This window comes from Mirounga leonina, unplaced genomic scaffold, assembly GCF_011800145.1.
Source record: "Mirounga leonina isolate KUSES-001 unplaced genomic scaffold, KU_Mleo_1.0 Mir_93, whole genome shotgun sequence".
Taxonomy (NCBI): Eukaryota; Metazoa; Chordata; class Mammalia; order Carnivora; family Phocidae; genus Mirounga; species Mirounga leonina.
In genome coordinates this window covers 498,882-526,783 of record NW_023270854.1, presented here as the reverse complement: position 1 = coordinate 526,783, position 27,902 = coordinate 498,882, and the positions used below count along the sequence as shown (strand labels likewise).

General features: G+C 55.7%; 1 protein-coding gene across 4 annotated transcripts in view; it reads left to right on the top strand.

Moving 5' to 3' along the window:
* Window positions 1-565: 565 nt before the first annotated feature.
* Window positions 566-27,902, top strand: part of CTDP1 (CTD phosphatase subunit 1) — a 55,335-nt gene continuing 27,998 nt past the window's right edge. For 2 of the 4 annotated variants that reach the window (XM_034996249.1, XM_034996253.1), the window contains exons 1-10: window positions 566-870; window positions 12,454-12,537; window positions 13,135-13,228; window positions 14,938-15,066; window positions 17,408-17,558; window positions 19,935-20,025; window positions 21,834-22,000; window positions 22,859-23,848; window positions 25,505-25,646; window positions 26,266-26,469. In XM_034996249.1, coding sequence (XP_034852140.1) covers window positions 566-870; window positions 12,454-12,537; window positions 13,135-13,228; window positions 14,938-15,066; window positions 17,408-17,558; window positions 19,935-20,025; window positions 21,834-22,000; window positions 22,859-23,848; window positions 25,505-25,646; window positions 26,266-26,469 — 2,357 coding nt within the window. Of the gene's footprint in view, window positions 871-11,367; window positions 11,858-12,453; window positions 12,538-13,134; window positions 13,229-14,298; window positions 14,486-14,937; window positions 15,067-17,407; window positions 17,559-19,934; window positions 20,026-21,833; window positions 22,001-22,858; window positions 23,849-25,504; window positions 25,647-26,265; window positions 26,470-27,902 lie in introns of those variants that run through there. The other 2 variants (XM_034996250.1, XM_034996251.1) reach the window with 2 other exon arrangements.

The window sequence follows — 27,902 nt, the reverse complement described above, 5'->3', positions numbered from 1 at the left end:
TCTGCACACCCGGCCCCAGCACGTGACTGGGCTGCAGCCCGCGGCCCGCGTTGCATGCCGGGACTCATAGTTTAACGACCCTGGGCCCCGGCTCGCCAAGGGAGTTGTGGGACGGGGGGGGGCGCGCGGCATGCCGGGACCTCGCAGTGCACGCCGGGGATTCAGGGCAGCGGCGCGCGCGGCACGCCGGGACCCGCAGCCCCACGCCGCAGGCGCTCCCGGGGTACGTGGGGCGTGGCCACGCTGTTCCCGTCGGGCCGGCTCCCACGCCGCTCCGGGCACCGCGTCCGACGCAGCGCCTCTTGGGCCCCGCGTGGGCGTGTGTTTACACGCGGGCCCCGCAGCGCACGCACGCACGCGGCGTCACGTGACGTCAGACGCTGTCCCGGAAGTTGGCGCGGGCTGGGCGGCGGGTGGAAGCCGGTGCCGGAGCGCGAGTTGCAGCGCCGTCGCCTTCGCCGCCTGGGCCGGGGTCGCCGTCCCGCCCGCCCGCCCACCCGCGATGGGCACCGGGCCCTGAGCGCCCCGCCCGCCCGCCTTCCCACAGCGACCCCGCCCGGCCGCGATGGAGGCGCCGCCCGCGGGCCGCGTTCCCGCCGAGGGCGCCCCGCCGGTGGCCGTGGCCGAGGTGCGCTGCCCGGGCCCCGGGCCGCTGCGCCTGCTCGAGTGGAGGGTGGCGGCGGGCGCGGCCGTGCGTATCGGCTCCGTGCTAGCCGTGTGTGAGGCCGCCGCCTCCGCGCAGCCCGCCGGTCCCGCCCCGGCCCGGGCTGGCTCCGGGGGCTGCGTGCGCGCCGAGCGCAGGCTGAGGTCGGAGCGCGCCGGCGTGGTGCGGGAGCTGTGCGCGCAGCCAGGACAGGTGGTGGCCCCCGGGTGAGTGGGGTCCGGGGGGCGGGGTCTGGAGGGGTCCTGGGCCGGCACTGGGCAGGAAAGGGTCCCCGGGGCTGCAGCTCAAGGGACTGAGCCCGGGGAGGACTGTGCGCGTCTGAGGGTCTTCCTAAGGCCGGACCGCAGTCACTACCGCGGCATTTGACTTACTAAACAGCCGCCCAAAGTGCAGTCCTTAGGAGATCAGGGCGTTCGGTCTCCTTCTGTAGGTGCCCCCCCGCCCCCCGGCTGCGCGGACGGGACGACCAGGCGCGCTCCAGCTCGTTGCCGTGGTGTAAACTGCTGGGGGTGGGGTGCGCTTCTTGGGCTGCTCGTAAAGCTCAAGAAACGCGGTTGTGCAGCGTAGCTCAGGAAGGGGGTGCAGCCTCAGCGCGGGTAGTTCAGGATAACGCAGGAGTAGCGCGTTTCAGCCTCGTAAGGGACTGTGTTCTCCGTTTAGGTGGACGAGGCTGTCCATCCACACCTGTGCCAGTTTACGGTGTTGTGCCCTGAGATTGCGTTGATGTGTGGGTACAGGTGTGTAATGTAGGCGTGACTCATGTTTTCAGTGTCAGGAGCAGAAACCCGGCAGGTGAGCGTTCTGCTTCCTGCTGCGGTGGTCGGTGCCCGGCGTCCCTCTGCGGGGGCCGCAGTACAGCTCAGGCTCTTAGGTGCTCAGTCCCCTTCTGCGCACTCCAGCCGGCCGGCCGTGCGATTTGCTCTGGTCTCTGCTCCTCTCCCTGCGGCTGCACTAACTGCAGCTGTTGAGCATCTGCTTCCTGCCCCTGTCCACCAAACAGCCCTGGCCTCCATCCCAGCCCCACAAGCCTTTTCCTGTGTCCACTTCTTCCCGCTCATTGTTTGGAGAGGGCACCCTGGTCCTTGGCCTTGGGGTGAGGGCCCACGCCTTCCCAGTGAATGCAGGCAGGGTGGGATGGGAGCTGCCTTGGGGCTGCACCCTCCACTGGAGCTGTCTGGCTGGTCTCCTCCGGAAGGGAGACGCTCGCTGGGCTGTACATCTGGCACGCTGTGGCATGCTGCCGTCATTACTTGGAGGTCAGAGCCTACCTAAACCTGTGAGCCCGTAGTTGGGGAGATGAAGCCCAATGCTGGTGTGTCACTGTGTAGAAGATTCCTGAGGGGAAGGGTTCTTCCTTTCCTGCTCTTCCTCCAGTTATCCAGAAAAGGCCAGTAGGGCCCAGGCAGATCAGGGACTAGTTGCAGCCAGTTAGAAACTCCATGTGCAGTGCTTTGATCACATCAGCAGACTAGCAAAGCAGAGTAACCCTGTACGTTAATCTCGCCAGTCAACCAGGTAACTAACCTGATGACAAGCTCTCGGCGCTGAGAAGTTCTTTCCTTTTCGTGTTTTTGGTGTTTGAGATTTAGGGTATCTTGCTGCTGTGGTTCATCACGAGGCTCTCCAGAGTCTGATGATAGTATTTCTCCTGGAGATGCGGGTAAAGCACTAGCCCAGCCAGGCTCACCTGCTTGGAGCTGTCCTTGCTGTCTTCATCATCACTGGCAGCGGTGGGATTTCTCTGACACATCCGCGGTTATTCTCAGGCAACAAACACTTAGCTGTAGGAACTGCTTCTGGCTGTAGTTGAAATAATCGCTAGACTATCATTCTGACCTGTATGTTTTGTACCTGCTCTCAGGTAGAGGTAGGAACTGTATCCCTCCTCCTCTGACAGGGAGGGAGGCAGGGAGGGAGGGCACTGGGGTCCCAGGGGGTTTTGACGTGCCCAGCACCTCACCTTGCTGAGGCTTCTCATCGTCGTCCTACGCCGTGCTGCTCTCTCCTTAGACCATGTTGCATCCAGAGAGTCCCAGTGTGGGGAAGTAGATAGAATGAGGGTACATATTTGTCTTTATAATTTCCACGTGATTAAAAGTATTTTGACTTGAAAATATTCTGACATGGCATGATGTGTCCGAAACTTAATCTATTAATGATCAGTTTACCTAATGATGTCCTTCCTTCCCACCTGTCTGCTTTTATGTCTGTTATCATTCACTGGGAGGCAGTGAAGTCCCAAAGGAGGATATATGAAATAATCTGGGGACACGTCTGGTGGTGGCTTAGGACTGAAGGGGGTGGGGGGGTAGGTATCTGTAACTGACATCTGTCCAGTTCCTGCTGTGCCCTGTAGTCTGTCTACAGAAGAATGTCTGCGTCAGCCAGGGTCTGGGGTGAGTGCTGCTGAGGAGGGTTCCAGCATCACTGACCAAGCACAACTGTCCCATGCACACTTCGTAGGTGTTAGAACAAAAAAATCTCAGAGAAACTCATAAAGAAAACTGAACAGCCTGAGATTCTAAAGTTAGGTTGTGCGGGGTTTAAAATTCTAAGCGCAGCTCACTGGTGCACTACAATACTTACCTGTAGAGGGCTTGCCTTGGAAGTAAGGAAACTACTTTTCCAACCCAATATTGAACCACCTTGATGAACTAGAACATTCTTTTAGTTAAATGATCTTATTCTTCTCTGTTGACATCTGCACTATTTAAAAGATTACTCCGGGGACACCTGGGTGGCTCAGTCAGTTAAGCATCTGCCTTTGGCTCAGGTCGTGATCCCAGGATCCCTGGCTCCTTGCTCAATGAGAAGCCTGCTTCTCCCTCTGCCTGACGCTCCCCCTGCTTGTGCATGCTCTCTCTCTCTCTCTCTCTCTCTCTGACAAATAAATAAAACCTTAAAAAATACATTTAAAAAAAAGATTATGCTGTTAAAAGACATTTATGTCTAAAATTGGGAAAATTGTCACTTCATTTAATTGAATCCACTTCAAATGAATTTTTTTGGTTTTTTTTCCAGTTTTCACTTAACTAGAAAACCATTGGCCTTTTTATCTACTTAATTCTATATGCATGCATGATTTAATTTTATTGCAGTTCTTTTGATTTTTAGGTATCTTGTCTAATCCTTTAAATAAAGACCTTTGGACCAAATGGGCTTTGAAGCTTGGTCTGCCTAAAAACTGATGGGTAGGTTTCAATAGATGGTAGCATGCATCACCGTATTTATTTCCATTTTCATGTTTAAAGTTAATTTCAGGGGCGCCTGGGTGGCTCAGTTGGTTAAGCGACTGCCTTCGGCTCAGGTCATGATCCCGGAGTCCTGGGATCGAGTCCCACATCGGGCTCCCTGCTCAGCGGGGGGTCTGCTTCCCCCTCTGCCCTCTTCCCTCTCGTGCTCTCTGTCTCTCATTTTCTCTCTCTCAAATAAATAAATAAAATCTTAAAAAAAAAGTTAATTTCAAAGTATATGAAATCAAATACCTGGTTACAGAGGAATGGGCAAATCTTTAACTTCATACATCGTTTTTTGAATGGCATAAATACTGATAGTAAAGCCAAAAGTGGTAACAAAGGAAGTAATATATCAGTTGTCTCAGAAAAAGTGCTTTTTTTTTTTTTTATTTAGGGGAGTGAGAATCTAGACAAAGTAGAACAAATCAATTTCAAAGTATTTGTGTAATATCTTAAAAGATAAATATAATTTCTCAAGACTGTAGCTAGATCTTAAATATTTCTCACTTAGCACTTTATATTTATAAAATTCCTTAGAACTTCACAAACTTGAGCTAAATGTTGACCTGTTTAGTTTTTGTATTTTGAAGAAACTTTTAGAAGACATTCATGGTTTTATGGTGGTGCTTTGAATTGTGGGTGCTCCTAGTTTCCTCCCATCTGATTGGTGTCTTGTGCTGGCTGTGAGTTGGTGGGATGATGGAGTTCAGTTTGCCTTGCGTGTTAGCTGATACCGTATGTCCCCTGCAGTGCTTTTCATCTGAGCATGGGGGCGGGGTGGCTATTGCTGTTTAAGGCTGGAAGCATTTAAAGTTGCCGGCATGCTATTTTGAAGAACTTAGCAGCAATCTGGGGTGCATCCTGGAGACAATGTTGAAATTCTGAGGCTAGGGAGGCGCTTGGCCTCCCCGAGGCTGGGAGTCCTTCCCTGCCTGTGTAACCCAGCAGTGCAGGCGGGTCTGGGTGTGGTGGTGCCACTTGCTTTTGAGGCATGTTAGGAAAATGGAGTTTCGTCAAATAAGTCCTAGGAGGCCACAGTGGAGGTGCATACAGGTTTAAGAGAATTCTGTACAGAATTGCTTTGTGGAATCTCAGTAGCTCTGTTTGTAGTTTTTCCGTGGCACTGGGAATGGGTCGTCTGTTTTTATTTTAGTTTCTTCAGATGCTTTGGGTCTTGTCTCTGACAAGCACGCCTTCAGTCACCAGGCCGGAGGTGGCCAGCGTGCTCTGAAGTGGCCCTGTCCTGGCTCTCACTTCCGCATGGGCCCAGCTTGAATGACAGGCAGTGGGGGTGCTTCAGCTGCCGCCGCTGCTCTGCGCCCTGTTGCTGGCACCTCACCTGCCCCTGCAGTAGTCACAAAGCTGATGTACCTTTGTGCTTCTTTGTGGACATAATTCCAGACCTAGAGAAAAGTTGCAAGAGTAGTAACAAGACTTCTCATATAAGTGTCACACGGATTTTCCAAAGGTCAGCATGTTGCCCTATCTGCTTTACCTTTCTTCCCCCTCCACATGTGGTATTTTTCTTCCTGAGGTTGAGGAGTAAGTTGCAGATGTGATGCACTTTATCCCTAAATATTTCAATTTCCTAAAAAAATTCTCTTACCGAACCGTGGTACAATGATCGGAATCAGAAATAATGTCCATGCAGGGCTATTTTCTGCTCATTGGATCTCCCTCATGGGCCAGTATTGTCCTTGGAAGCAAAAGAAACCCCAGATCGTGTGTTAGGCTCAGCTGTCAGAGCTCCTGGGCCTCTAACCTTGGGTGGTTCCTCCTTTTTTTTCTCATTATCAGCTGGTGGTTTTGCAGACTGGCTGTCAGTTCACACTGTGGTGTACATTTGGGCAGGAGTTGCCAGAGTGCCTGTGTGTCCTGAGCAGGCCCATCAGGCAGCAGGTGGCCTCAGTTTGTCCCGTTCTGGTTTGTTAGGTGGCGGCTGTAGTGAAAACTTACTAATTTTCCTGGTGTAATTGCTAAGTACCTTGTGAGAGATACTTTCTTCCTCAGTAAATATCTTAAATTCTCGCATCAAATGGTCACCCGTCGTTTCTGGCATCTCGATGACTCTTGTCTGAATCGCCTGTATTTTTGTTTTTATCAGGATTGTCCAGTGGTGACGTTCTTAAGTCTGTTGTTCATCTTCATTTCTGGATTGGCTTTCTACTATAAGAACAATTAATTTAACAGTGTAGACTCTTGGGTTCTTATTGTTCACTACTGTTATTTGCCCTGATGCTCCAGTTGTCCCAGGTTTGGCCAGTGGGAGCCCGTCGAGCTGACCCCTGTGGTGAGGCCCCGTCGGTCTGAGAGCGTGGCCATGTTTTCTGACACGAATGGTATTGAGGCTCCTGCTCCTGAGCTCTGGAATCACCCATTTCTCCAAGAAGTCCTGCTTCCTTTTAATGGAGAATGACATTTAGGAACCAGGATCTGGGTGCACAAAATACGTTTTCCCCCGTGCACTCATACACTAAGCTCTGTGTGTGGCGTTTGGAGGAGGGCCTTGAGCTCTCCTAATCTGCAAGGAGAAGGGAAGGGTCAGACCCAGCATTTAACGGGGATGGCTTCTACGAGCACAGAGTTCAGGGTACCCACCTTCCTCACCCCCTGCTCTTTCTGATACCGCCGCACCCCCCCCCTCCACCGTCTTCCCGTCAGAGCAGACACGAAAGCCGATGCATACAAAAGATTCAAGAGTTTGTGTATTGGGGGGAAAATAACTTCTTCAGAAATTGCATTTTATGATTTTCCTATGGATTTTTTTTCAAGGACAAACCAGGAAAGTTAACATTTATTGGTGACTGACGTGACCTTCTGGGGCTGGTCTCCTTGGCTGAAGTATTTTCTCTAGATGTCACAGCCTGCCACTCCCCTTAGGTGTGGCACTGGTGGCTGTTGGGTTGAGGGTAGAAACACTAACCCTTTCATCCCTGTCTTGCATCAGTATCTGCAAAAATGAAATCATCTTGTACTGAAAAAGGACATTACTGTACTTTTTAAAAAATACTCTTCCCCTCTCTCTTGGCCATTCCTTCACTTTTTTGAGAATTCTTTTGGCCCATGCAAAGATGCAGGAGAAGTAGTCCACTGGATAATGTCGTACTCTGCTCTGACCCTGCAAAACCATTCTGAATGATCTCTTAATTCAGACAAAGAATGCAGTCCCTTTACTCTCCTTTTCATTTAGACTGGATGTTTCTGAGATGCTGTACTTTGGACCATGTGTGCGTATCCATGTGGCTGGGTGGGACAAACAGTTCATTCTGAGTCTTTTGGGGGTAGCCACAAATTGTCATGAGCTGCGCGGCCTGTGTGGTCCGGTCCGGTCCAGCGTGCCGCTCTGAGCCTCAGGCCTCGCCTGCCGTCCTCCCTGGGCTGCAGAAATTCCAGAAACCGCACAGGCCCGGGTGGCCTGGTGGCAGCACACGGCATCTTTTATTTCTCTTTGGCCGACATTTGTCAGAAACGTTTCTCTGAAGACCTAGGGCTCCTACCCTGTGAGTGGAGGTGATGTTGTGGTTTTAAACACTTCCTCCCCTAACCTGGCAGGTGTGGTCTTAGCATCCTGCATGGAGGGGTGTATGACACGGTGGGTTTGACACGGTGGGTTTCTAGTGGGATGCTGCTTGGTTTGGGGCCCACTTTGCTAGATTGTAGCACATGGTGTCTTCAGACTTGGGTACTCTGTGAAAATTGCATGATGTTTTGTTTTGCATTGGGTGAATGCATACCACCTGCTCTCCCCACACCCTTCCTGCGTGGACTCACCCACTGGTGCTGAGCCCACCGCCACATGAGGCGAAATGGGACACGCACTGCCAGGATGAATTCCAAGTGGAGACCTCGTGCTTAAATTTAGCAAATCCTCTGTTAATATTCACACATGTGGAGTTTGAGCTCCCAACACTATGGGTGACTCATGTCAAGGAGAGGAGACGTTGAGTTTTGAAACGAAGGCAGTTTATGGGGGATTAAGTTGATGTGTGAGGGATCCGTGTATCTCTTACACGTGTCATAGGACCGTGACACACATGTCGTGTCACCACAGAGGGAGTCCTTGTAGAAGCTTTGTGTGGTACTGTCTCCTGTGGTAGTCGTTGTCAGCATTAAATATTCTCTTCAGGCCTTGGGGTGATTGGACTGTCCCAAGTACCTTTGAGAGCAGGGGCCTCCCTGTGCCTGCTCCCCGGCTGTCCCTGCTCTCCTGCAGGTGGTGCACACAGCTCTGGGTATCCACCAGGACAGGCTTCTAAGCTGACACGCATCTGTCGATTGTCTGCACTGGGCTCGCAGGGGGCACCCTGTGCATGGCAAGGTGCTTAACAGCACCCCTGGCCCCACCCTGCAGATGCCAGTCGCTGCCCCCGCATCCCGACAGCCAGAGGTGCCTCCAGACGCCGCCCCATTTCCCCCGGGGAGCAGCACAGCCGACTGAGCCCGGATCTGCTCTGTGGAATACCACAGGCAAAACTCTTTGACCCCAGCGCAGAAGGTTGCATGACCTTTAATGTGACCTGTAGGTGCAAGGCTTTCTAGAGAAAGGTACATACTCGGGCCACACTGCCAAGGACGTGCGGAGTGGTTGGCCTTTGTGCCCCCACCTTTGTGTCCTTTCATGTGCACCTGCCTCCTGGTTGCCTGCTGGCGCCTCCCCGCTCTGTCAAGGATTCTGTGCCTGCTGGACCTTCGAGGTACAGCCCGGTGGAGGGTGTACTGCGTGTCACCTAGAGCAGGGGGAGCTGGGAGGGCTTCCGGGAGGAGGTGCGGCTCTGGGCTTGGGTTCAGACCGAAGGATGAGGCAGAGGTGGTGAGTAGCAGGCTGGTCTGAGCAGAGGGAGCCCCTGTGTTGGGGAGACTTCCAGCAGCACTTGGGAGCATGTCCCGAGCCAAGCACGTGGGTCCCAGTGGCCACGGAGTGGCCCGGTGAGGTCCCAGGGGTCATGACAAGGCAGGCTGTTGTAGCTGTCACCCTGGATGGCATGCCTGCCTTCGCCGGGGTTGCCCTGCAAGGGTGACCCCGGAAGCCCCCTGGTGACTGGATGGTGCTGGGGGGGCAGGACTCAGCTGCAGCCCGGGGGCCGGCCCCGTCCTCCTCTGGGCCTCGCTGTGGGGCTCTACCACACGGCCCTTTGGAAGGTCACCACAAGCCTTCCTCAGCAGGTCCGGTGCGTGGGCCTTGTTAGTTGGTAGTCAGCCAGTGTAGATGCGCATTGTAACTGCGTAGTTTGGGGAGTTTTGACACACGTGTGCCTTGGAAACCACCCCCAGTCAGGGTGTGCACATCTTGATCTGGGTGCGATTTTCACCCTGTCTGGTCTCTCCTGGGGGCGCTTACCTCTGACAGCTTTTTCTTTCTCAACGTGTTTGTTCCCTAGCATCTCTTGTGATGCTGGCTACTCAGCCTTTGTGAGCAGTGGTTTGGTTTTGTTTTTTAAAATTGACATTCTTTTTTCTGCCTCTGCCTTAATTGTTGGGGGTCCCCAAAGGCCTGCCGTCTGTTTTCTATGAGATGGTGATGCCCTGGCCTGGGATGCACAGCCCATCAGACCTGTGCCCCAAGCCTGGCCCCGTCCACATCCAGACAGGTGTGCGTTCAGCTGTGTGGCGGCTGGAGGTACCTGTGCTCCCCTCGCTCTGTTCTCCAGGCGGACTTACTGGTCCTTTCTGTATCTGTTCCTGGCAGGTGTGTTCGGGAACGTCCGAGAGTGTCCACGGCACTCCTGTGTCTCTTGGTTCACACTTCTCCCAGCATCTCCTGCCTGCACTTGTGCATTTAGAGTTTGTCTGCTCACCCCACCCCTGGCTCCCTTCCCAGCACCACCTGCAGGTTCCAGACCCGTTGATCTCCAAGCCGCCACTTTCAGCGTGCTCTTAGCTGGGGGGATCTGAAGCCTAGTGTCCCTCACCTGTGTGGCGTGGCCTTGCTCCTCCCCCCCCCCATCCCACGCCTGCTTCCTGTCACCTTGTGGGAGCTGTCTTAGAAGCTTCCACCTGCTGGAGGACAGTTAATCCTCTAGAATTAGTCGCCCCACCCCCTTGGGGTTCCCCTTGAATCTTGGTGATGTGGGTAAGACAAAGATTTTTTTTTTTTTATAAAGATTTTATTTATTTATTTGACAGAGACACAGCGAGAGAGGGAACACAAGCAGGGGGAGTGGGAGAGGGAGAAGCAGGCTTCCCGTGGAGCAGGGAGCCCGATGTGGGGCTCGATCCCAGGACCCCGGGATCATGACCTGAGCCGAAGGCAGACGCTTAACAACTGAGCCACCCAGGTGCCCGACAAAGATTTCTTAAGAACACAAAATATCTGATAAATTGAACTGGATCAAAATTTAAAACCTTATCTTCGAAAAACACTGTTAAGAAAATGAAAAGAGCTGACTACAGAATGGAAACACATACTGCACAAAGTGTTTCGACCTGTTTATTGGTTGAGCTAGAGGCACCAGCTGCATCTTCAGGTTAACATTTTAGGAAAGACTGGTGAAATCTTCCTAGTCCATTTTTTGGTGTTCCTGAAAAAATAATCCACAAGTCGGGTTTTAGTGTAGAAATGAGTAAAGTGAATAAATGCAGACTGTTGGGTACGTTTCGCATCTGTCTGCTGTGGGCACAGAGGAAGGGGCAGTGTCTGCAGGCCTGGCCACCAGGTCACACTGCGCCTGAGACCGGAACCCCTCCGTCTGCGGTGCTTGTGCAGACTGCACTCTTCCGCGGTAGTGGGTCCCCAGAACCTGTCATTAAAATGCAAGCAACATCAGCGTTTGTAAACCCTGAAGACTGGTGAATGAACCAGTTTACTCTGTTTCTCATAAAACCTACCCCCAGCATTCCAGGGGGCAAACAGCAGATTTTTGCCAGGTTCCAGAAGGCCTGACAAACCCTTCAAAAACCCATTAGCCAACAGTTGATAGACACCTTTGACTTTTGGGAAAGTGCAAGTCAGTCCTCTTGCCGGCTCTGCTCCTATCCTCTCAGACGGCCGCCTTCCTGGGCCTGTTGTTTCCCCTCCTGCAGGCAGGGGACCAGGATGGGCAAGGAAGGGGCCCCGGCAGGTAGAGTCCAAATTGCAGGTTGTTTGCAAGGTGGGCTGCTCTGCGGACAGCTCCCCGGGAGGGTGTGTGTCTTGTGTCCGAGCAAGGGCTGATTCGGAGGTGCCTGCCGTGAGGGCTGTGATCCGAGAGGCCTGGACCCCGGCAGCCGCTCGGAGGGGGTGGTGTGCGGTCAGAAAGGAGGGTGAAGGGGCTCTCACGCGGGCATCTGAGCGGGGACTGGCCTTGGTTGGGTGAAGTGCTACAGAGCCAGTCAAGTGGAGAAAGCCAGCTGGGCTGTGGTCCCAAAGCCAGACCCAACTAGCAGCTCCAACACCGGCAGCACAGAAGCTGGTGGTGGAAGGTGGAAGAAATGCAGGCTGCCCGGAGGAGGCGGACGTGAGCCGGGGGGGGGGGGGGGGGGGACAGGACTCCTTGGCACATAGATCCCCAGCGTCAGACGGACAGGAACCTGGAGCAAGAAGACCTCTTTGAGCAGGTGCCATACAGATGGGGAAGGTTCTGAGGAGCGGTGTGGTCCGCTGCAGGGGCGGCTTGGTTGAAGACTGGGGAGGTGGGCAGATTCTAGCTAGCGGTTTAAAGGGTGCTAAAGATGGGAGAGCACCTCCCTGAAGAATGCCAGCACCGAGGTTTGGGGTCGAGCATGCTGCCGGGCTGTGGACACACGGGGCAGCAAGCCTGGTTGTGGAAGAGGGGGTGCTGCCCCTGGTGCCGGGTACCCGTGTGGTACCTCTGTGAGCCCATGAAGGTCCTCTGTGGCGGTATGGGTGAGGAGGGAGAAGTGTGGGGCCAGCTCTCGGACCTCACGGTGTCTCTCTGGTCTGTGGCCGTTGTGAGGAAGCACCCAGAAGGGCCCCTCTTCGCAGACGCTGGCCTGAAGGTGCCTGGGCTCCCGGGTCTAGGTGAGGCTCAGTGGGATCCGCAGACTCCCGTGGTACCGAGCTATTTCCCCAGAGCTCTGGCTCGGCGGTGGTGCTCTGGCCACACAGCCTTGCAGGGGGTGTGCCCGTTGCCCCCCTTCGGACGGGAGCTTGGTACTAGCGCACGCAGGAAGTTGCCGTTTCTGCGTTGGTAAAACAGAAATGCAATAGTAGTTCTGAACAATTTCAGCGCAGCGTAGCTTCTCTGTAGGCCGGGAGTGACATATGGGAGACAGCGTTTATCGTTTGTAGGGATTCCACCAGGTTGCTCCTTGCCGTATGAACAGAAGCTTCCGTGTTTATGAATTGTTATCAGAACGTATCCCAAGTCTTAATAATCTCCCGGGTCTCCTCTCCTGACAGGACATCCCTGGCTCTTCCAGCCCTGTTTGCATGAGAGAGGCCCCGGGGAGGCGGAGCCCTGTAGGGGGGTGTGACCTGCCGGGAGCTGGGTGGAAGTCGCTAGCAGAATCGGTACCGGACCTCGGGCTCTGTATATCCCCTATGGTCGTGTGGTAAACCAAGGGATCGTACTTCTTACCTTCCTAATTTGGGACCATTTTCATCTCTGTTTCTAGGGTGGTTCTGGTGCGTCTGGAAGGATGTAGCCACCCGGTTGTCATGAAAGGCTTGTGTGCTGAGTGTGGCCAAGACCTAACCCAGTAAGTACTGGCAGCTCTCGGGTGAAAGGTGGTACCTCTGGGTGCTTGAGAGGGGGTCACCTACAGATTCGAAGGGGCATCCACCTCCGGCAGCAGATGGCAGGCACCCTCCTTATCTGGCAACTCAGATCTGTCTCCCAGGGAGGTGTCCTTTCTGGTTAAGTTCTGAAAGCGCTGGGGTGTGTCTGATGCGCACCCAGGCGTAGTGGGTTTGCTTTTCCCTTGCAGCCAAGCAAACTGTGCATCCGCGGTTGGCCTGCACCTCACGGCTCCCAGGTCCACCCCGGCCCCCCACCTCGCTGCCTGGGCTCCTTTACCACCAGCAGCAGGCGGTCACCCTCATTAGATGTGCAGAGCAGTGTGGACTGTCCTGTATTTTCTTGTTCCAGCGTGGCCATCACAGTTCATTTCTGGGAGATCCTCGTGAGCTCTTGGTGAGAGCTTTCCTGTCTGCTTTCAGACAGCAGCTGCCAGCAGAGTGAGGTCGAGCATCACCTGAAGCGTAGATGAGAATCTTACCCCGCAGTCCTGCTCGCATTCTGTGCGTACTTGGTCAGTTCCAGGTGTTCATCTCAGTGTGCCTTCTCTCGTGTGCAGGCTGCAGAGTAAGAACGGGCAGCAGCAGGTGCCTCTGTCCACGGCCACGGTGTCGATGGTGCACAGTGTCCCAGAGCTGATGGTGAGCTCCGAGGTAAGGCCTGCGTCTGGCAGAAGCCAAGTCTGAAATTTCCTGAGAACAGCAGGGAGTCTCTGTGGGTCTCTCTCACTGTGCAGAGGGCGGCTGGGGAATGTACCGGGCCTGTCAGCATGATGGCTTCTGAGACAGCCCCTGGGGAGACGGGCGGTTTGTGTGGCACATGCTTTCTGCCTGTGGTACAGAAGGCTGCACGTGTTTCTTTCTTTCCCAAAGGGGTTTGCCTCTTGGGGAGATGCTGGCCCCACTGCCCCTGAGTCGGGAGCTCTGTGGGGGGCTGTGGCTCGTGGTCCCCTGGCGCAGAGCGGGAGGCTGACAGACGGGAAGGCGGGAAGCCACTGGAAGCTGCAGGGGTGGGGATGAGGGGAGGGCATCGATGCCCTGTAAGAAGAGTGGTAGGGCTGAGAGCAGGTGGGAGCAGCCGGCTGTGCACGAGGGGCAAGTGTCGGGTTTGAGAGGCACTTGCCACTGGCAGAGCTGGTGGGGTGAGGGGGCAGGGGGGGACGTGCTGCACGAGTCCTCGCAGGAAAGCACGCAGAGCGGCATCCGTGGGGCGGCAGGTGTGTGTGCTCAGAGCAGTCTTCAATTCTCATGCATTTTAAGAGTCTTGCGGGCAGTGTTGGTCAGAGGCGTCCTGACACCTCGTTTTCATGGGCTAGGGATGCGGGGGGCGGGGGCGCAGGCACCAGGACGGAGCCTCCCACGAGTGATGTGGAAGCTGGGCTCTTGTCTTCCTGTGAGGCAGTTTCAGAGCTGCCCGTTTTTGTAAATGGGGAGATGTTTCTCAGTGTTGTAATTCTGTCAGATTTGTGCTTTTGAATGATACATACCCGCTTTATTTTTCTGTGGGAAAGACAAAATGCCGATACAGGATTCTGATTTTCCTGAATTACTGGACTTTAACCAAATGTAAATACAGAAGAGTATCTGAGTGAGAGAGACGGAGACACAGACCTGGGAAGTTGGGGGATAAGAAGAGAAGAAAGGGTCCCCCATTGTTCCTGCGGTGACAGGATTACCGCTGGTCTGTGTCCGTAGCCCCTCTCGGCGGCAGACGCAGCATTCTCGTGGCTGACTTGAGCAGGACAGGCGCCTGTCTGTAGCAACGGGAGCTGAAGTGAGGAGGCAGAAGTGATGCGCACCCCGAAACACGGGCTGCTGGCCGGGGCCCCTTCCCAGAGGAGAGTCCCACGCTGGCCCCATAGGCCACGGTGTGCCACACCGTCTCCAAGACCCACCTGGGTCTCTGCTGAGGTGAAGTGGCATCCCTGGGGGGCTGAGACGGTGCCGCCACACCCCTGCCGCCTGCCTGTTGCTTCACAGTTGGCCGTTTTCCTCCAACCTCAGCTTCCTGCCTCTTCCTTTCATTCTGCAGCTCATTGCGTTCAAACAAACTTGACGGACTCAGCTGCTTTCTTTCGCCTCCTCTTTCATTGGTTAACACGTTAAGTTACAGAATTACGATCAGAAATCCTCGTGTCCTCAGCAGCCACAGGACCAAACGGAAGTGGCTCGGGAGGTGGGGGGGGTGCAGGCCGTGTGGCCCCCGGGTGCTGTATTAGCACACGGTGGGGCTGCCCTCGTGCTGGTGCGGAGACCAGCAAAGAACACCTCTCCGATGCCTTCTGTTTTTCCTGACAAATTTGGATTTGGTTTTGGATCCAGATACACTTATTTCATGGTTTTCCTTTTTACTTTAACTTTAGCAAGCTGAGAAGCTGGGACGGGAAGACCAGCAGCGGCTGCATCGAAACAGAAAGCTGGTGCTCATGGTGGACTTGGACCAGACACTGATCCACACGACGGAACAACACTGCCAGCAGATGTCCAACAAAGTGAGCGCTTCTTGGGGCTGGGCAGGCTGGCAGGGACAGGATCCCAAGGCCCATGCTGCTGGGGTTGTGTCCCCGAGGCTGGTCCTCACTGGGAGGCACGGAGCACACTCCCACCTCCTGGCTCACTCGGCCCCACTATTGCCAGGTCCACACGTGGCCGAGTTAGTTGGGAGGGTTGAGGGTTCGGGACCTGGAAGACCTGAGTCCCGGGGGCAGACAGCGGGGTGGACAGCAAAGGAGGAACAGCCTTGGTGGGGACGATGAGCTGGTGTTGGATACTTCCAGGAGTATCTGAAATATTGGGGGTAGGGGTACAGGTGGGTCCTGGGTCTGTACTCGAGAGACTGCAGATACAGGGTGGGATTCTCCGGGGAAATTAATTTTTCAGAGAAAAGTAAAGGGTCAAGGACAGAACCCTATTTAAGTCCACATTAAAACTCTTCCCACATTCCACCTCTTTTCCTTGGTATGGACCCTGAGAAGCTGACTTTCTTCTGGCCCCTTCAGAAGGCATTTACAAATTCCTGTTACAGCTGGCTCTCTGAAGGGTGAGACCAGCTTATACTGTCATTAACGAATGAGGCCCCACCAACACAGAAACAGTCATTTTTAGAATTCTTTGCCGTTGGGCAGTCGATGCATAGACTCTATATTAGACGTCAGGTCGTCAGCATCTGCAGATAGTGGTTTCTGATGGTGGCTGAGCCCCGTGGGAAGGCCTCTGACAGGAGTGCTGAGGCCAGGCCGGCAGCTGGGGGTGGAGGGACAGGAGAGGTTTGGTCACAGCATTCAGTGACAGCTGCGTGTCATCAGGGTTTTGTTACAAACTTGGCCTGAAAGAAGTTTGGCTTCGTAAACAGACGCAGTGATAGCAGTGTCCGTGGGGACCGTCTCCATCAGTCCCACACGCAGTGGGGTTCTGCCTCCTTACCGCACGCTGCGGACGGTGCGGGGTTGTCCTGACAGTTGTGAGCAGTGGAGTTCTTCTCACTTGGGTTCAGTCCCGTCTCCCGTGAAGCAGCGTGTGCTGCTGAGCTGCCTCAGCCGTCTCTGTGTATCGAGAGATCCCGTGTGGGTGTATGTTTGTGTGTGTGACGTGAAGTGTTTGGAAGTCCTTCGAGGTTGTTTCATTTATGACAACTACCCTGCTTTGCGAGTGTGTTCAAGAGCCGGGGGACTTGGTGTAGACAAGTGCCTGCCGCGCGTGTGTTCCCGTGTGTGAATGTGTTCAAGAGCTGGGGGACTTGGTGTAGACAAGTGCCTGCCGCGCGTGTGTTCCGTGTTTGTTGCCCCACCTGGCTGGGGGTTTATTGTGCCTTTGAAGTTGGCTCTTTTAATTTGTTCCATAAAAGTGTGCACTCGCTGTGGCAAGCGTGTTCCTCGCTTGCGTGATGTACAAGCTGAAGGCCTCCTCCGTCCGCGTGGACAGGCCTCGGCTCCGGCTGGCCGTGGTGGGTTCCATTCTCACCTCTGCCCCTGCCAGGCACTCCGGCAGCCGCTCACCACAGCTAGAAAGATGTGTTGCGTTCTGAACTCTGGAGAGCCAAACTTGTGTTTTTAAGGACATTTCCACTGCACTTGTGGAGCAGGGGGACCGAGATTCTAGAATGCCACACTTCCACGTGTTTCCACGGAACAGCTGCGTCGTGAGAGGGCTGACTAGTTTAGAGCTAGCCAAAAGTTACTAAGGACCAGGGTCACTTACCTTTTTTTTTCAGTTCAGCATATTTTTACTGAGGAAATTAATGATAAACAGGATTAAAAAGATCAAAGTTTAGCTTCCTTAGGAAAGTAAACTTACTTGTTTGTTAATGACGTGTAAGCAGATTGCTATTACTAATTTTACGTGTCTACTGAAGGGGGTTTGGAATACCACGTCAGCTTTTGTGCTGTATTTGTGAGTTAAACCTGCATGTTGGAACAGTCGGGGAGCTAGACTAAATCACGTGGTTTACTCCTGTCCCTGCCCCGGGGACGCTGTCGGTGGGTCCCTGGACACCTGTTCTGGGTGACCTGCTGTGGTTCAGCTACTCAGCAGGAGTTTGTGCTTTAGGAACCAGACACGCACGCTGTCACTCAGGGACACTTGCTTTACCCCTCATCAGAAAAAGACCGCGGACAAAATGGTTAGCGTAAGGATCTGGCGACATCGCTGAAGCCCGTGGTAACAGGGTGGTTACCTCAGTTGTCCTTCAGCAACTAAGAAGGCACAGTCCCCTGCATAGTTACCGTGGGTGCTGGTCGTGGGTGGCTACCACGGGCGGGGGGGGGGGAGGGGCGCAGTCTGGAGGTGCCGTCCCGGGCGGCTCCTGCCTTCTCACGGGCGTGTGTGTTTTTCCAGGGCATCTTTCACTTCCAGCTGGGCCGGGGCGAGCCGATGCTGCACACCCGTGTGCGTCCTCACTGCAGGGAGTTCCTGGAGAAGATTGCCAGGCTCTACGAGCTGCACGTCTTCACGTTCGGGAGCCGGCTGTATGCCCACACCATCGCAGGTGGGTGGCTCAGCCCTCGGTCGCCCTGTATTCGTCGAGCGTTGCGTGAACATTGTCCACAGTGTTACTTCCAGTGACGCCCTTAAAGATGGAGGGGGAAAATCCAGCTCCCCCAAACTTGGTTCAGTCCCAGAGCTAGCCGTTGCTTCCCCAGATGCATGGGCTGCTCGCGCTGCGGTCAGGGGCACGCAGCGGGCCAGCTTGGAAGTTGCTCAGGACTGCAGGTAGGTAGGAGAGGAGAACCCTCCTGTGTGAGCATACTTGAGGTTGTTCCATTGAGTGGTTTGGAAACCCCCCGGAGCCACGTTGCTGGTGTCCGTCTGTCCTTGAGCCCTGGAGCGCAGGCAGCCTGGCTGTGGCTGTCTCATTGCACGTGAGTGACGCGCTGGTTTAGTGTTGGTGCTGCGCTTGGGCAGTGTATGCACAGGCCTCCCTGGCGGCGAGGTGTGGCAGCCGGGGCAGCTCTGCCTGGGGACGGCAGGGCTCCAGTCCGCTCTGACCGTCCGTGGACGCTGGCCACGACACCATGTTTACGTTCATTCCAGGGTGGCCACGTGAAGTACTCTACATTGAAGTGTTTTTACTGGTTGGTCTTGGCCTTTGTTGGTGGGGGAATGACTTCCGAATTCCCCTTCAACATATGGCAGCTTTGTAATTTTCATCCTGAGCACAGCGGCCGTGTGTTGAAGTCCGTCATCTTGTGTTTGCCTTTGTTGAGTGGCCGCCTGGTGTTCCCACTCCATGGGACCTGCACACCGGTGGTGTGGGCAGTCGACTGACAGCACCCCAAGCCGAAAGAGCGGTCAGGTCCTCAGGTGCCCCGTTTGGGCTTTGTCTCCTGGCCACAGGATGACTTGGGCCTTCACCTCTGGAGCTGTGGCGTCTCCCCGGATCTCCGTCAGCAGGGTCCACAGAGGGGTAGTGAAGATGACACTGAGTTAGGTAGAAGCGCCTGGGGGGTGGTGCGCCCTGGAGGCTGAGAGGACATTCCCGGGGCCCTTGGGCAGTCTGCCTCTTCCCTGTGTCAGGCTGTGCTCTGTACCTTAGAATTCCCACATCCCAGCACATGCAGACACGTCACAGGAAGTACCCCTTGCCACAGGCCAGGAGAGCCACCGCGGCTGGGCAGCCGCCTCCAGCATCGGCAACAGCGTCACGCACACAAGAGGATTTGGGAGGAAGCCCGTGGGACGCGTGCCCCACGTGGCTTTGAGGTGGTTGGGCCTTCGGAGGGCAGGTCGCTGGCACGGAAAGGCGCTGGGGCTGGGGGAGTTGAGCTTGGTGTCAGGTGGGTGGATTTGCTCGTTGACAGAAGACAGTTGGAGGCCCTGCCATGGTTTTTAACAACCACAGTTTCTATAGCTTCCTCATCCTGTCAACTTTTAATTTTCAGTTACCATTTTCACAGGATGTATATTTTTAGTATAATTAGGAGAGACCTGTTTTGTTGGAACGATTAAGAGCTTGGGGTGCATTTCATTTATTTCATTGTAGAGACTAAGACTTCTGTGAGTAAGCTTCAGGTTTAGCCACCGAGTGGCATCAGTGTCCGTAGAGAATTTGCACGTTCTTTATTTAGTAAGGATGCGTGTTTGTAACATTTCCCGTCGGAGTGAGCGCTGTTAGTAAACGCGGATGGCATGGGGATCCCACAGATGTAAACAGCTGGAAGTGGCAGCCCTCCCCTGCGGCGTGGCGGGCCCCATGTGCAGACACCAGAGCACTGGGACGCCTCTGACAGGATGTGTGAGTCACATGTGTGGTCTCTGGGTCCTGCTGGGGAGGTGGACGGGAGGCTGGCCTGCTCAACGTGCTGTCTGACGGCAGTGGGCTTCAGAGGTGGGCCACCGTGTCACGTCTACGCACCGATGGGATGCACCCTAAAAAGATCTCCAGAGCACACGGTGGACTTGTCAGAGTAAGTGTGCGAGGCTGCCGGGCGCCTCGTTCGCCACTTCACTTTGCAAACAGCCGGAGGCACAGGGAAACTGAATGGTGGCAGAACCAGAATTCTTGGTCCCAGCCCTCATCTGTGCGTAGCGTGCTGGGTGGAAATTACGTGTTCCCGTGTTTATCGCCCCCGCAGACTCCACGCTCCCCGGGGGAGTAATACTGAGCTTTGTTTGGTCCTTGTCTTCTGTTCTCAGCCAAATTCCAGGTCGTGTTAAATTGAGCAGATGGTTAATGGACAGATGCCCTTAAACATGTTAAAAGGAACAGTAAGTGAGTCACCGTCCTACCAAGAGAGATGAGAGCGTCTGGTGCCAGAGTAGGGTGCTTAGTGTCCTGGTGTCGTAAACAGAAGGGGCTGCGCCATACACAGAGGAGGACATTAGCCAGTCACACGTGTGACCTTGTTCTGTCTTCTTTTCAAAGGTTTTTTAGACCCAGAGAAGAAGCTTTTTTCTCATCGAATATTATCACGGGACGAATGTATTGACCCGTTTTCTAAAACAGGGAACCTCAGGTACGTACCTGGCTGTGTTCATCGAGGAGGTTCACTGTTCAGTGTCCAGTGGAAAACACGTCAGACCAGCAGTTCTGTGTTTTTTCTCCCCAGTTCCGGCTTTATCTTCACAGCACTCAGAAGCCCTGCTGTCTTCTAGCCAGGCTCCTTCCTCCCCCAGCTCCCCGAGTGTCCAGGCCGTGGTGGGCTCCCTGGTGGGCTCCCTGGTGGGCTCTGGGGCACTCGGGCCAGACCCTCCCCAGAGGCCAAGAGTCTGGGGAGAGGGAACAGGAGCAGTGCTGGGGCCGGGGGGGACAGGAGGTGACAAGCAGAGGGACCCAGAGCTCCTGCGAGTACAGAACAACTTGAAAGAAGGTGGTGTTGCACCGTTGTATTTCCATAGGAGCCGGCCTGCTCTTGACCCTGTTTAGTTCATTCCCAGATCCAGAGTCCCAGTCCCATCTGCTCCTGGTTGCGTTCCCTCCCATCACCATGTCCCCTGCCCATCCTGCCCTCTGTGCTTTTACAGTGGGGCACCCCCACCCCCCAGTCCAAAGGTTCTTGCACATGTCCACTCTGCACAAGGAATCTCCCCATTTCTGCACCGAGAGGTAGTCACTCTCCCACACAGTACTCTGTCAGCTGTGACGTGTTTTCGTGCACATTGGTTCTTGGGGATAGCTGTGGCCTCTGGCCTTCCACTGGTGTTGGCCATCCTCGTGCTGCATTGCATGTTTCAGATTTAGGGTGTCCCCACACACAGGGACCTGTTCGAGGCCATAGGAACCAAGAGGAGAATCTGAAAGTCCTTGCTTCGTGTTTGCTGGTTAGTGTCAGAGTGAGCACATTGATGAAGACAAAGGGAAGTGGGGGGTGTTGGCAGCAATGGATTCAGGCGTAGCTACCCACAGGGACAACGCTGGGGGGGAGCAGCGTGCTCCCCAGCGGGCGCAGGTGACCGGCCCATGGCTCGTGTAGGTACAGGCAGTGGGGGCTCTTTTCCCAGTTTTTATCTCCCCCACCTGGAGTTAAACGTGCCGGAAAGCATGGACCATGTAAGTTAGTTCAGCTGCTGCTTTACCTGTGGGAAACGGACTCAGGAAATAGTATTAATTCTGGACTCATGAACGTGTTTTTCTGGGTAGTTGTAGCCATTAGCAACTATAGGACTGAGCAGTGGCAGGCTGTCCTTCCGAGTTTATTTCTAGATCCGAGATGAAATCCGCTTTGAATTTTGAATGCTACGAGCCTATCTGAATCCCAGAATTGCAGACAGAAATAGAATTTCACAAGACCGTGTGAGAGTAGCAGAGTGTGCCTCCCTCTGTCAGGTGGCGAGCCCTTGCTAACATATTTGCTGACCCTGTACATTCTAATAACGTTTTTGGGCTTGAAAGAGACGCACAGGTACACTGCAGGAAACCGTTGTTTATTTCGGAGGGCTGAGATGCACGCCTTTACCTGGAAAGCCCTTCGCTGTGAGGCAGGCACCTGCAGACTGGCCCACAGCTCGTCACCCATATTTGTAAACCTACTGGGGTGTGGTCGTTCGTCAGCTTCCCAGGACGGGGACGCGGCCCCCAAACGCTGGACTCTGTGCTGCGGGCCCGTAAGGAGCATCAGACACAGTGGAGAAAGCCTAACTATGTTAATATTATTTTGTCTGGAAACTTTGAGAGTTTAAACGTGAGCTAAACAAAAGTCCTAGAGTGTAGTTTCCGTCTGTTTCTGACTAATCCGTGATCTGCTGGCCACCTGTACAAGATTATTGTGACTTTTAGTTGATTATTTTTTGTAAAGTGTGCTAGTTTTGGTGTTTTTACTTCTAGAAATCTCTTTCCCTGTGGAGACTCAATGGTTTGCATTATTGATGACCGAGAAGACGTCTGGAAGTTTGCCCCCAATCTGATCACCGTGAAGAAATACGTCTACTTCCAGGGCATAGGGGACATCAACGCCCCATCTGGGTCTCGGGAGTTGCAGGCAAGAAGGAAAGGTGGGTGAGGACCTTCTGGGCGGCAAAGGAGTAGTGGGCAGTGCTTCCCAGCTCTTTTGTGGCTGCTTTGTTTCTGTTTCTTTGTACCTCAGGCCTGGGCGTGTTTGTTTATAAGAATGAAACGCGTAACGTTTGGTTTCTGCTTTGGTTTTTTTTTTTTTTTTTTCTGAATAGTACTAACTTAAACATTTTCTCAGTTGAATGGAGGTTGAAGAATTTGCTTAATTCATTGTGTCTGAATCCTGCCTGTTGTCCTGGTCTCTCTGAAAAGGCAAGCAGGACAGCGGGAATTTGGCCATCGCAGTCCTTGGAAAGAGCGAGCTGGGGGCATAGCAGCTCCAGCTTGTTGGTGGTTGGCGCTGGGCCTGGAGCCTGCAGGGAGCCTGCAGGGAGCCACATGGCTTAACCTGTCGGGCGAGCACGAAGCCAGAGTCTGTCTGAAGAAAATTGGAGGTTTTGGTGTGAAGTGTGTCTGGTGATCTCTAGTGTGTAAACACGCTGTGTGAGGCCTGCGGGGAGTGCTACAGTCAGAGCTGGAGGCCCAGGCTGGGGCAGTGGGCCTGAGGGAGACACACTTCTCAGGGCAGCCAGAGCAGGGCTGGGAGGCCCCACCCGCAACGTGGAAGCCTAGAGTGTTCTCTTCGTTTCTAACGCATTGTAAAAACCAAGACAAAGTGACCATCTGTGGCCAGAAACCTAAAAATTTGCCCTTAACAGCCGGACTTTGCCGAGCCCAGGTCTAGGGCACGGTTAGAGCCAGACGGGGGGGCGGTGGGGGGAACCACCGTTGCTTTAACAAGAGCTTTCACGTTGGATGTTAAATAACAGTCACCCCTTTTCTTTTGTGCATACCTATAGTAAATCAGTCTCCGAAAGGTGCCGACGTCCCAGAACAAGCTCCGTCCGTCAGGGAGACCGAGGAAGGACGGCAGGTTTCTGGGGTTGAGCAAAGTAATGGCCTTGGGAAGCCCACGAGGGAGCTCAACGGGGGTGCCTCTCCACGGGGGGACTGGCCCCTGCCTGGGCAGGAGGAGGAGAGAGGCAGCCGGCCTACTGCCCGTGGCCCCTTGGCTGATGGCAAGGGCCCCCCAGCATGTGCTCAGCAGCATGATCGGACATTGCCGGAAAAGCGGTCAGCTCAGGGCCCGGCAGGCGGTGACCTGGACTTTGACCTTTCCAGCGATAGCGAGTCAGACGCCCAGTCATCCTCTGATGGTGAAAGTGGGGAGAGGAGGAGCCTGGAAAGGCCTCAGGGAGCACGAGATGCAGGAAAAGTGGCACAGCGGGGCGGCCCCCCTGCCCCAGGAGGGGAGAGGCCCACAGGAGTGAGTCCATGCGGAGAGTCTGCCCCAGGCTTGCATCCGGATGTGCAGGAGGAGGGTGAGCGGGACGGCCTCTGCGGGCTGGGCGGTGGCTCTGCGGATAGGAAGGAGGCCGAGACCGAGTCCCAGAACAGCGAGCAGTCGGGCATCACGGCGGGCGAGTCCCTGGACCAGAGTGTGGAGGAGGAGGAGGAGGAGGAGGAAGACGGGGATGAGGACGACCACCTGGTCTACCTGGAGGAGATCCTTGCCCGAGTGCACTCTGACTACTATGCCAAGTACGATCGGTACCTGTGCGGGGACAGCCAGGAAGCCCCCGACATACGGAAGATCGTCCCAGAGCTCAAGAGCAGAGTGCTGGCAGATGTTGCCATAATATTTAGTGGGCTGCACCCGACGAATTTCCCCATCGAGAAGACGCGGGAGCACTACCACGCCACAGCCCTTGGAGCCAAGATCCTCACGCAGCTGGTGCTGGACCCAGACAACCCTGACAGGGCCACGCACCTGATCGCAGCGAGGGCAGGTACGTGCGCCATGCCGGCCCGCCTCCTGCCGTCCTGCTGGGGGAGGGGGCGGACAGAAGACCCCCCGGGGTGCTCCCAGGGCCGGGTCCGTCTGCACTGGCCCCGCACGGCTTCTTGTTCCGTGCTGAGCTTTCAGAAGCCTTGTCCTGAATCAGTGCCTCGTGCGCGTTCACTCATGATCATACGTCCGTGTCGGAGTTTCTGTGTCTGCTTCTGTGCGTGTGTGCTGTCCGCGGGCGCTGCCAAGCCAGGGGGCAGCACCTCGTGTTTCCTGGCCCGCTGCCGCTGCGTGCTCCGTGTCGTCAGGCTCCTCCGCCTGGAGTGAGGGGTGCACGCCCCTCGGGTGGAGAAGGGGGGTGGGGAGTTGATGATGGAGCCCAGTTACATGGTCGTCCGTCAGCACACAGTTCAGCGGGGAGCGGGCAGCTAAGCCTCTGAGAAGACTGAGCACAAAGGTTCCAGCTGGAGCCACGTCCATCCTAAGGGATTGGGGCTGAAAATCACTGTAGGAACATCCCCCTCAGGCAGACTCCAGGGATTTCAGCCAAGAAAACAGCCCCTCGGTAACGGGCAAATCAGGAAGAAACACACATGGTTGCTAAAAAAAGACAAAAATAAAAACCAACGATTTTTTTTTTTTAAGTGGTTCTCACAAGCGATGGTGCAGGGTTTTCTGAACAAAGACTGTGCCTGGTGCTCCGGGCACTGCTCCTTCCCTGCCCACACCTGCTGAGCTAGGGTTTCCAGGTCACCGCCTCCTCGTGGGGCCAGCTTTCCCGGGAGGGCTGAGCCCTGTGCCCGTGTGTGGCACATCCTGGTGTGAGATGTGGGAGGATCCTCACTGGGAGGCGGGGGCAGGCTTGTTGCAGCCCTCAAGCATCCCACTCGTGCACTGAGCCCAGGGGCACAGGGAAGGAGGCACCTGGCTCACTCCTGCCTGGGTGCCCAGCGCCCTTGTCCTCCCTCCCCGATCCCAAAGTCACTGCTTGTTCACTCGGAGACGCGTGATGGCTGACCGTGCCGGTGGCTGGCCTGGTCTCTGCCCCCGTGGTCACAGCACAGTGTGGTCCAAGCCTGCGGTGGGCAGGACGGGCGTCCTTGCCAACTACCGAAGAACCTTTCCGACGACGCAGACATGTGCGCGTCAGGGACACACCCACACGTCCCCCCCGTCCTCTGCTTGGCCTGCTCATACCCCAGCCGCTGTGGCCGTTGCCCTTCAGGGGGCTGAACTGGCTGCAGTAACAGGTGACCTTGGCAGAGGGGGCCGGGTGGGGCTCTGAGCCCACAGCAGTGGCGGGGCCTTTGCCAGTGCCGAGCCCGTGGTCCTGGGAAAGAGATGTTAGGCAGTTGGCTGCAGGTCACAGAGGCAGTGGGAGACTTCCCATGGAAATGGATGGGTGCCTCTGGCTGTTGTGGTGGGGTCCTTCAGATCCCTGCCCTCCCTGCGGGCCTGCCAGTGGGTCCAGTGAGACTCCACGGCAGGTCACTGTTCTATGGGGCGGGCCGGGGGCAGGCAGCACTGGTTGGACAGTGAAGTCCTAGATTCCAGACACATAGTGTGTGCCAGGCAGGGTTCAGGGCCCAAGCGAGTGATTCGAGGCTGCCACGCGCCTGCAGCCCGGGCTGCGCTGACTGAGGTGGTCTCCCTGCAGGCACAGAGAAGGTGCGCCAGGCCCAGGAGTGCGGGCAGCTGCATGTGGTCAACCCCGACTGGCTGTGGAGCTGCCTGGAGCGCTGGGACCGGGTAGAGGAGCAGCTCTTCCCGCTCAGGGACGACTACGGCAGAGTGCAGAGGTAAGCACCACACCTGCACCTGCCTCCCACTCCCCACCCTCAGCACGGGGCGCCGGCCCGAGGACATGAGCTTCCGTCCCCGCTGTCCCCGTGGTCCCCGCGGCCACCAGGGCCAGGTCCTCCCCACTGGCCCTCCCAGCCCTGCAGAGCACAGACTGTCTAAAACTCCATCGCCATCTCGAAAAGTCAGTTGCTTTTTCTCCCAACACCAGCAGGGAGGCTCGGCTTGCCTGCGCTTCCTTCCTGGCCTGGGGGCAGCGTCCTGGAAGATGTTGAGGCTTCTTGGAGTCTCAGTGGCCAGGGTGACAGTGACCAGAGCGAGGGATGGTTGGGAACCTGGTGGGTCAAGGTGGTTCTGTATGTTTGTGGGGGACGGTCTGTTCTGCTGAGAACAGCTTGAGAAAAATGCTTCCTGTTCTTTGTCAGACTTTGGCCGTTGTGTTTAGGGGTAAAGTTCTGGAACAGGCGTCAGAGGGACGGTGATCGCAGACTCCAGCTGAGGCCCCAGGCAGGCCACAGGGCACGCACTCTTCTCGTCTTCACCTGGACGGGCCTTCAGCTGCATCTGGGCCTGAGCCTGTTCCAGCGCTTTCTCACGGCCCTTGTTCTGGTCCCGCAGGGAGGATGGCCCAGCAGCCTTTCCTGACAGGCAGGGTGCGCTTCCGACTGCCTTGTTCCACCCGACGCCCGTCCACCCCAGGGCCCAGCCTGGGCCAGAAGTTCGCATCTATGACGCCAACACGGGCAAGCTCATCCGGAAAGGTGCTGTGGGCCCCGGGCCCCCTGGCTCCCTGGCGGTCCACACGGAGCACTCCTCCTTCAGGTACATGGGCCTGGGAGCTGTCTTGCAGCATCAGGGTGCCTCTGAGCGCCCTGGACTACCACGCTCACTGAGAGCTGACCAAAAGCGGTGCTGGTGGGACGTGCAGTTGGGGGTTTGCTGCATCCTGAGCTAGGGCTGGGCTTCCCCACTGAGGCATTGGGCCTCTTGCATGTTCTGTCCTGTCCTGGTCTCCAGCACTGGAACAGATAGGGCTGGGGTCTAGCCTGTGAGATGTCTTGCGTGTGCCAGACACGCTCTCACGTTGGCTCAGGCTGTCTCCGACAAGCTGTTCCATCTACAGACCAGACCTGCACCCTGATGTCGGCCCACGTCCCCCCAGCAGGAAACCCTCTGTGCCAGTGCCCCCTGGTCTGTCCCTTTTGCAGGGTGGAAGGCAGCGGCGTGGGGTGGGAGGGCCAGAAGACAAGCCAGCTCTGGGCCTCCCCTGGCGTCCCGTCCCACTCCCTTGCCCAGATCAGACCGAGGGAGGGGGTAGCAACAGGAACGTAAGGGAAAGAGTCCTTGCCGGGTCAGTTCTGCCTTCTCCCTTCTGAGCTCTAAAGAGGTGTAGACGTTGATTTCATTCAGGACACCCTCTGTGTCCGTTCCCTTGTCCTGTATGTTGTGAGTGTTCATTTTTATGGCTGAAATGTTCCCTGAGATGTGAGCTCACCCCAGTTTTGAGGCTCCTGCATTTGGAGGGAATCCACGGGTGTGCAGGATGGCAGGGCACTGTCCTGGGGGTCCTGAGGGACATGCTGATCTCCCTGCTCTGAGGCGTGAGGTGTTGGACCAGTCTGTGTGGGTGCAGGTCAGGGGAGCCACTCCTGTGAGGTCTGGGGTAGCGACAAGGTCACAGTTAGTGGAGATTCTAGAGGCGCTTCTGACAAAGTGCCTGTCGGGGGGCCGTCAGAGGGACTCTGGCCCCAGCGGGAGGCCCGAGTGACAGCAGGAGGAACGTGCAGCTCCAGAGCTGTTGGGGGCGGACAGCCGGTTTCTCGGGGCTCTCTGTGGCCGGGGCAGTGTGAGGGGAGACTCGCCTCACTCCAGCACCTGAGCTGTGTTCCAGGTGGAGACAGGTGTGAATAGATGCTCCCAGGAGGGGAGAGCTGGGTGGAACGGCGCGACTTAATGCAGGTCGGCCGGTGAGCTGCTTACAGCTGGTGATCTCAGTGCCGACCGCCAGGGCCCAGGACGGAGGGCACTCATCCTGCTCGAGGAGTGTGCATGGTTCCGCACCCCCTCGACCAGCCCTCCCCCTGGGAATGTGCCCCTGGGGTGTGGCTGTGGCGCATGGCATGCCTTTCATCAGACTAACCTGCTCTTGCCAGAGATGAATAACCAGAAAAGCTGTGGTTGGGAGGCACTCGGCTCAGCTTGTGTGGAGCGAAGCCAAGCACACGGGCTCTGGGGACCGAGCTTGGGGTTGAAGG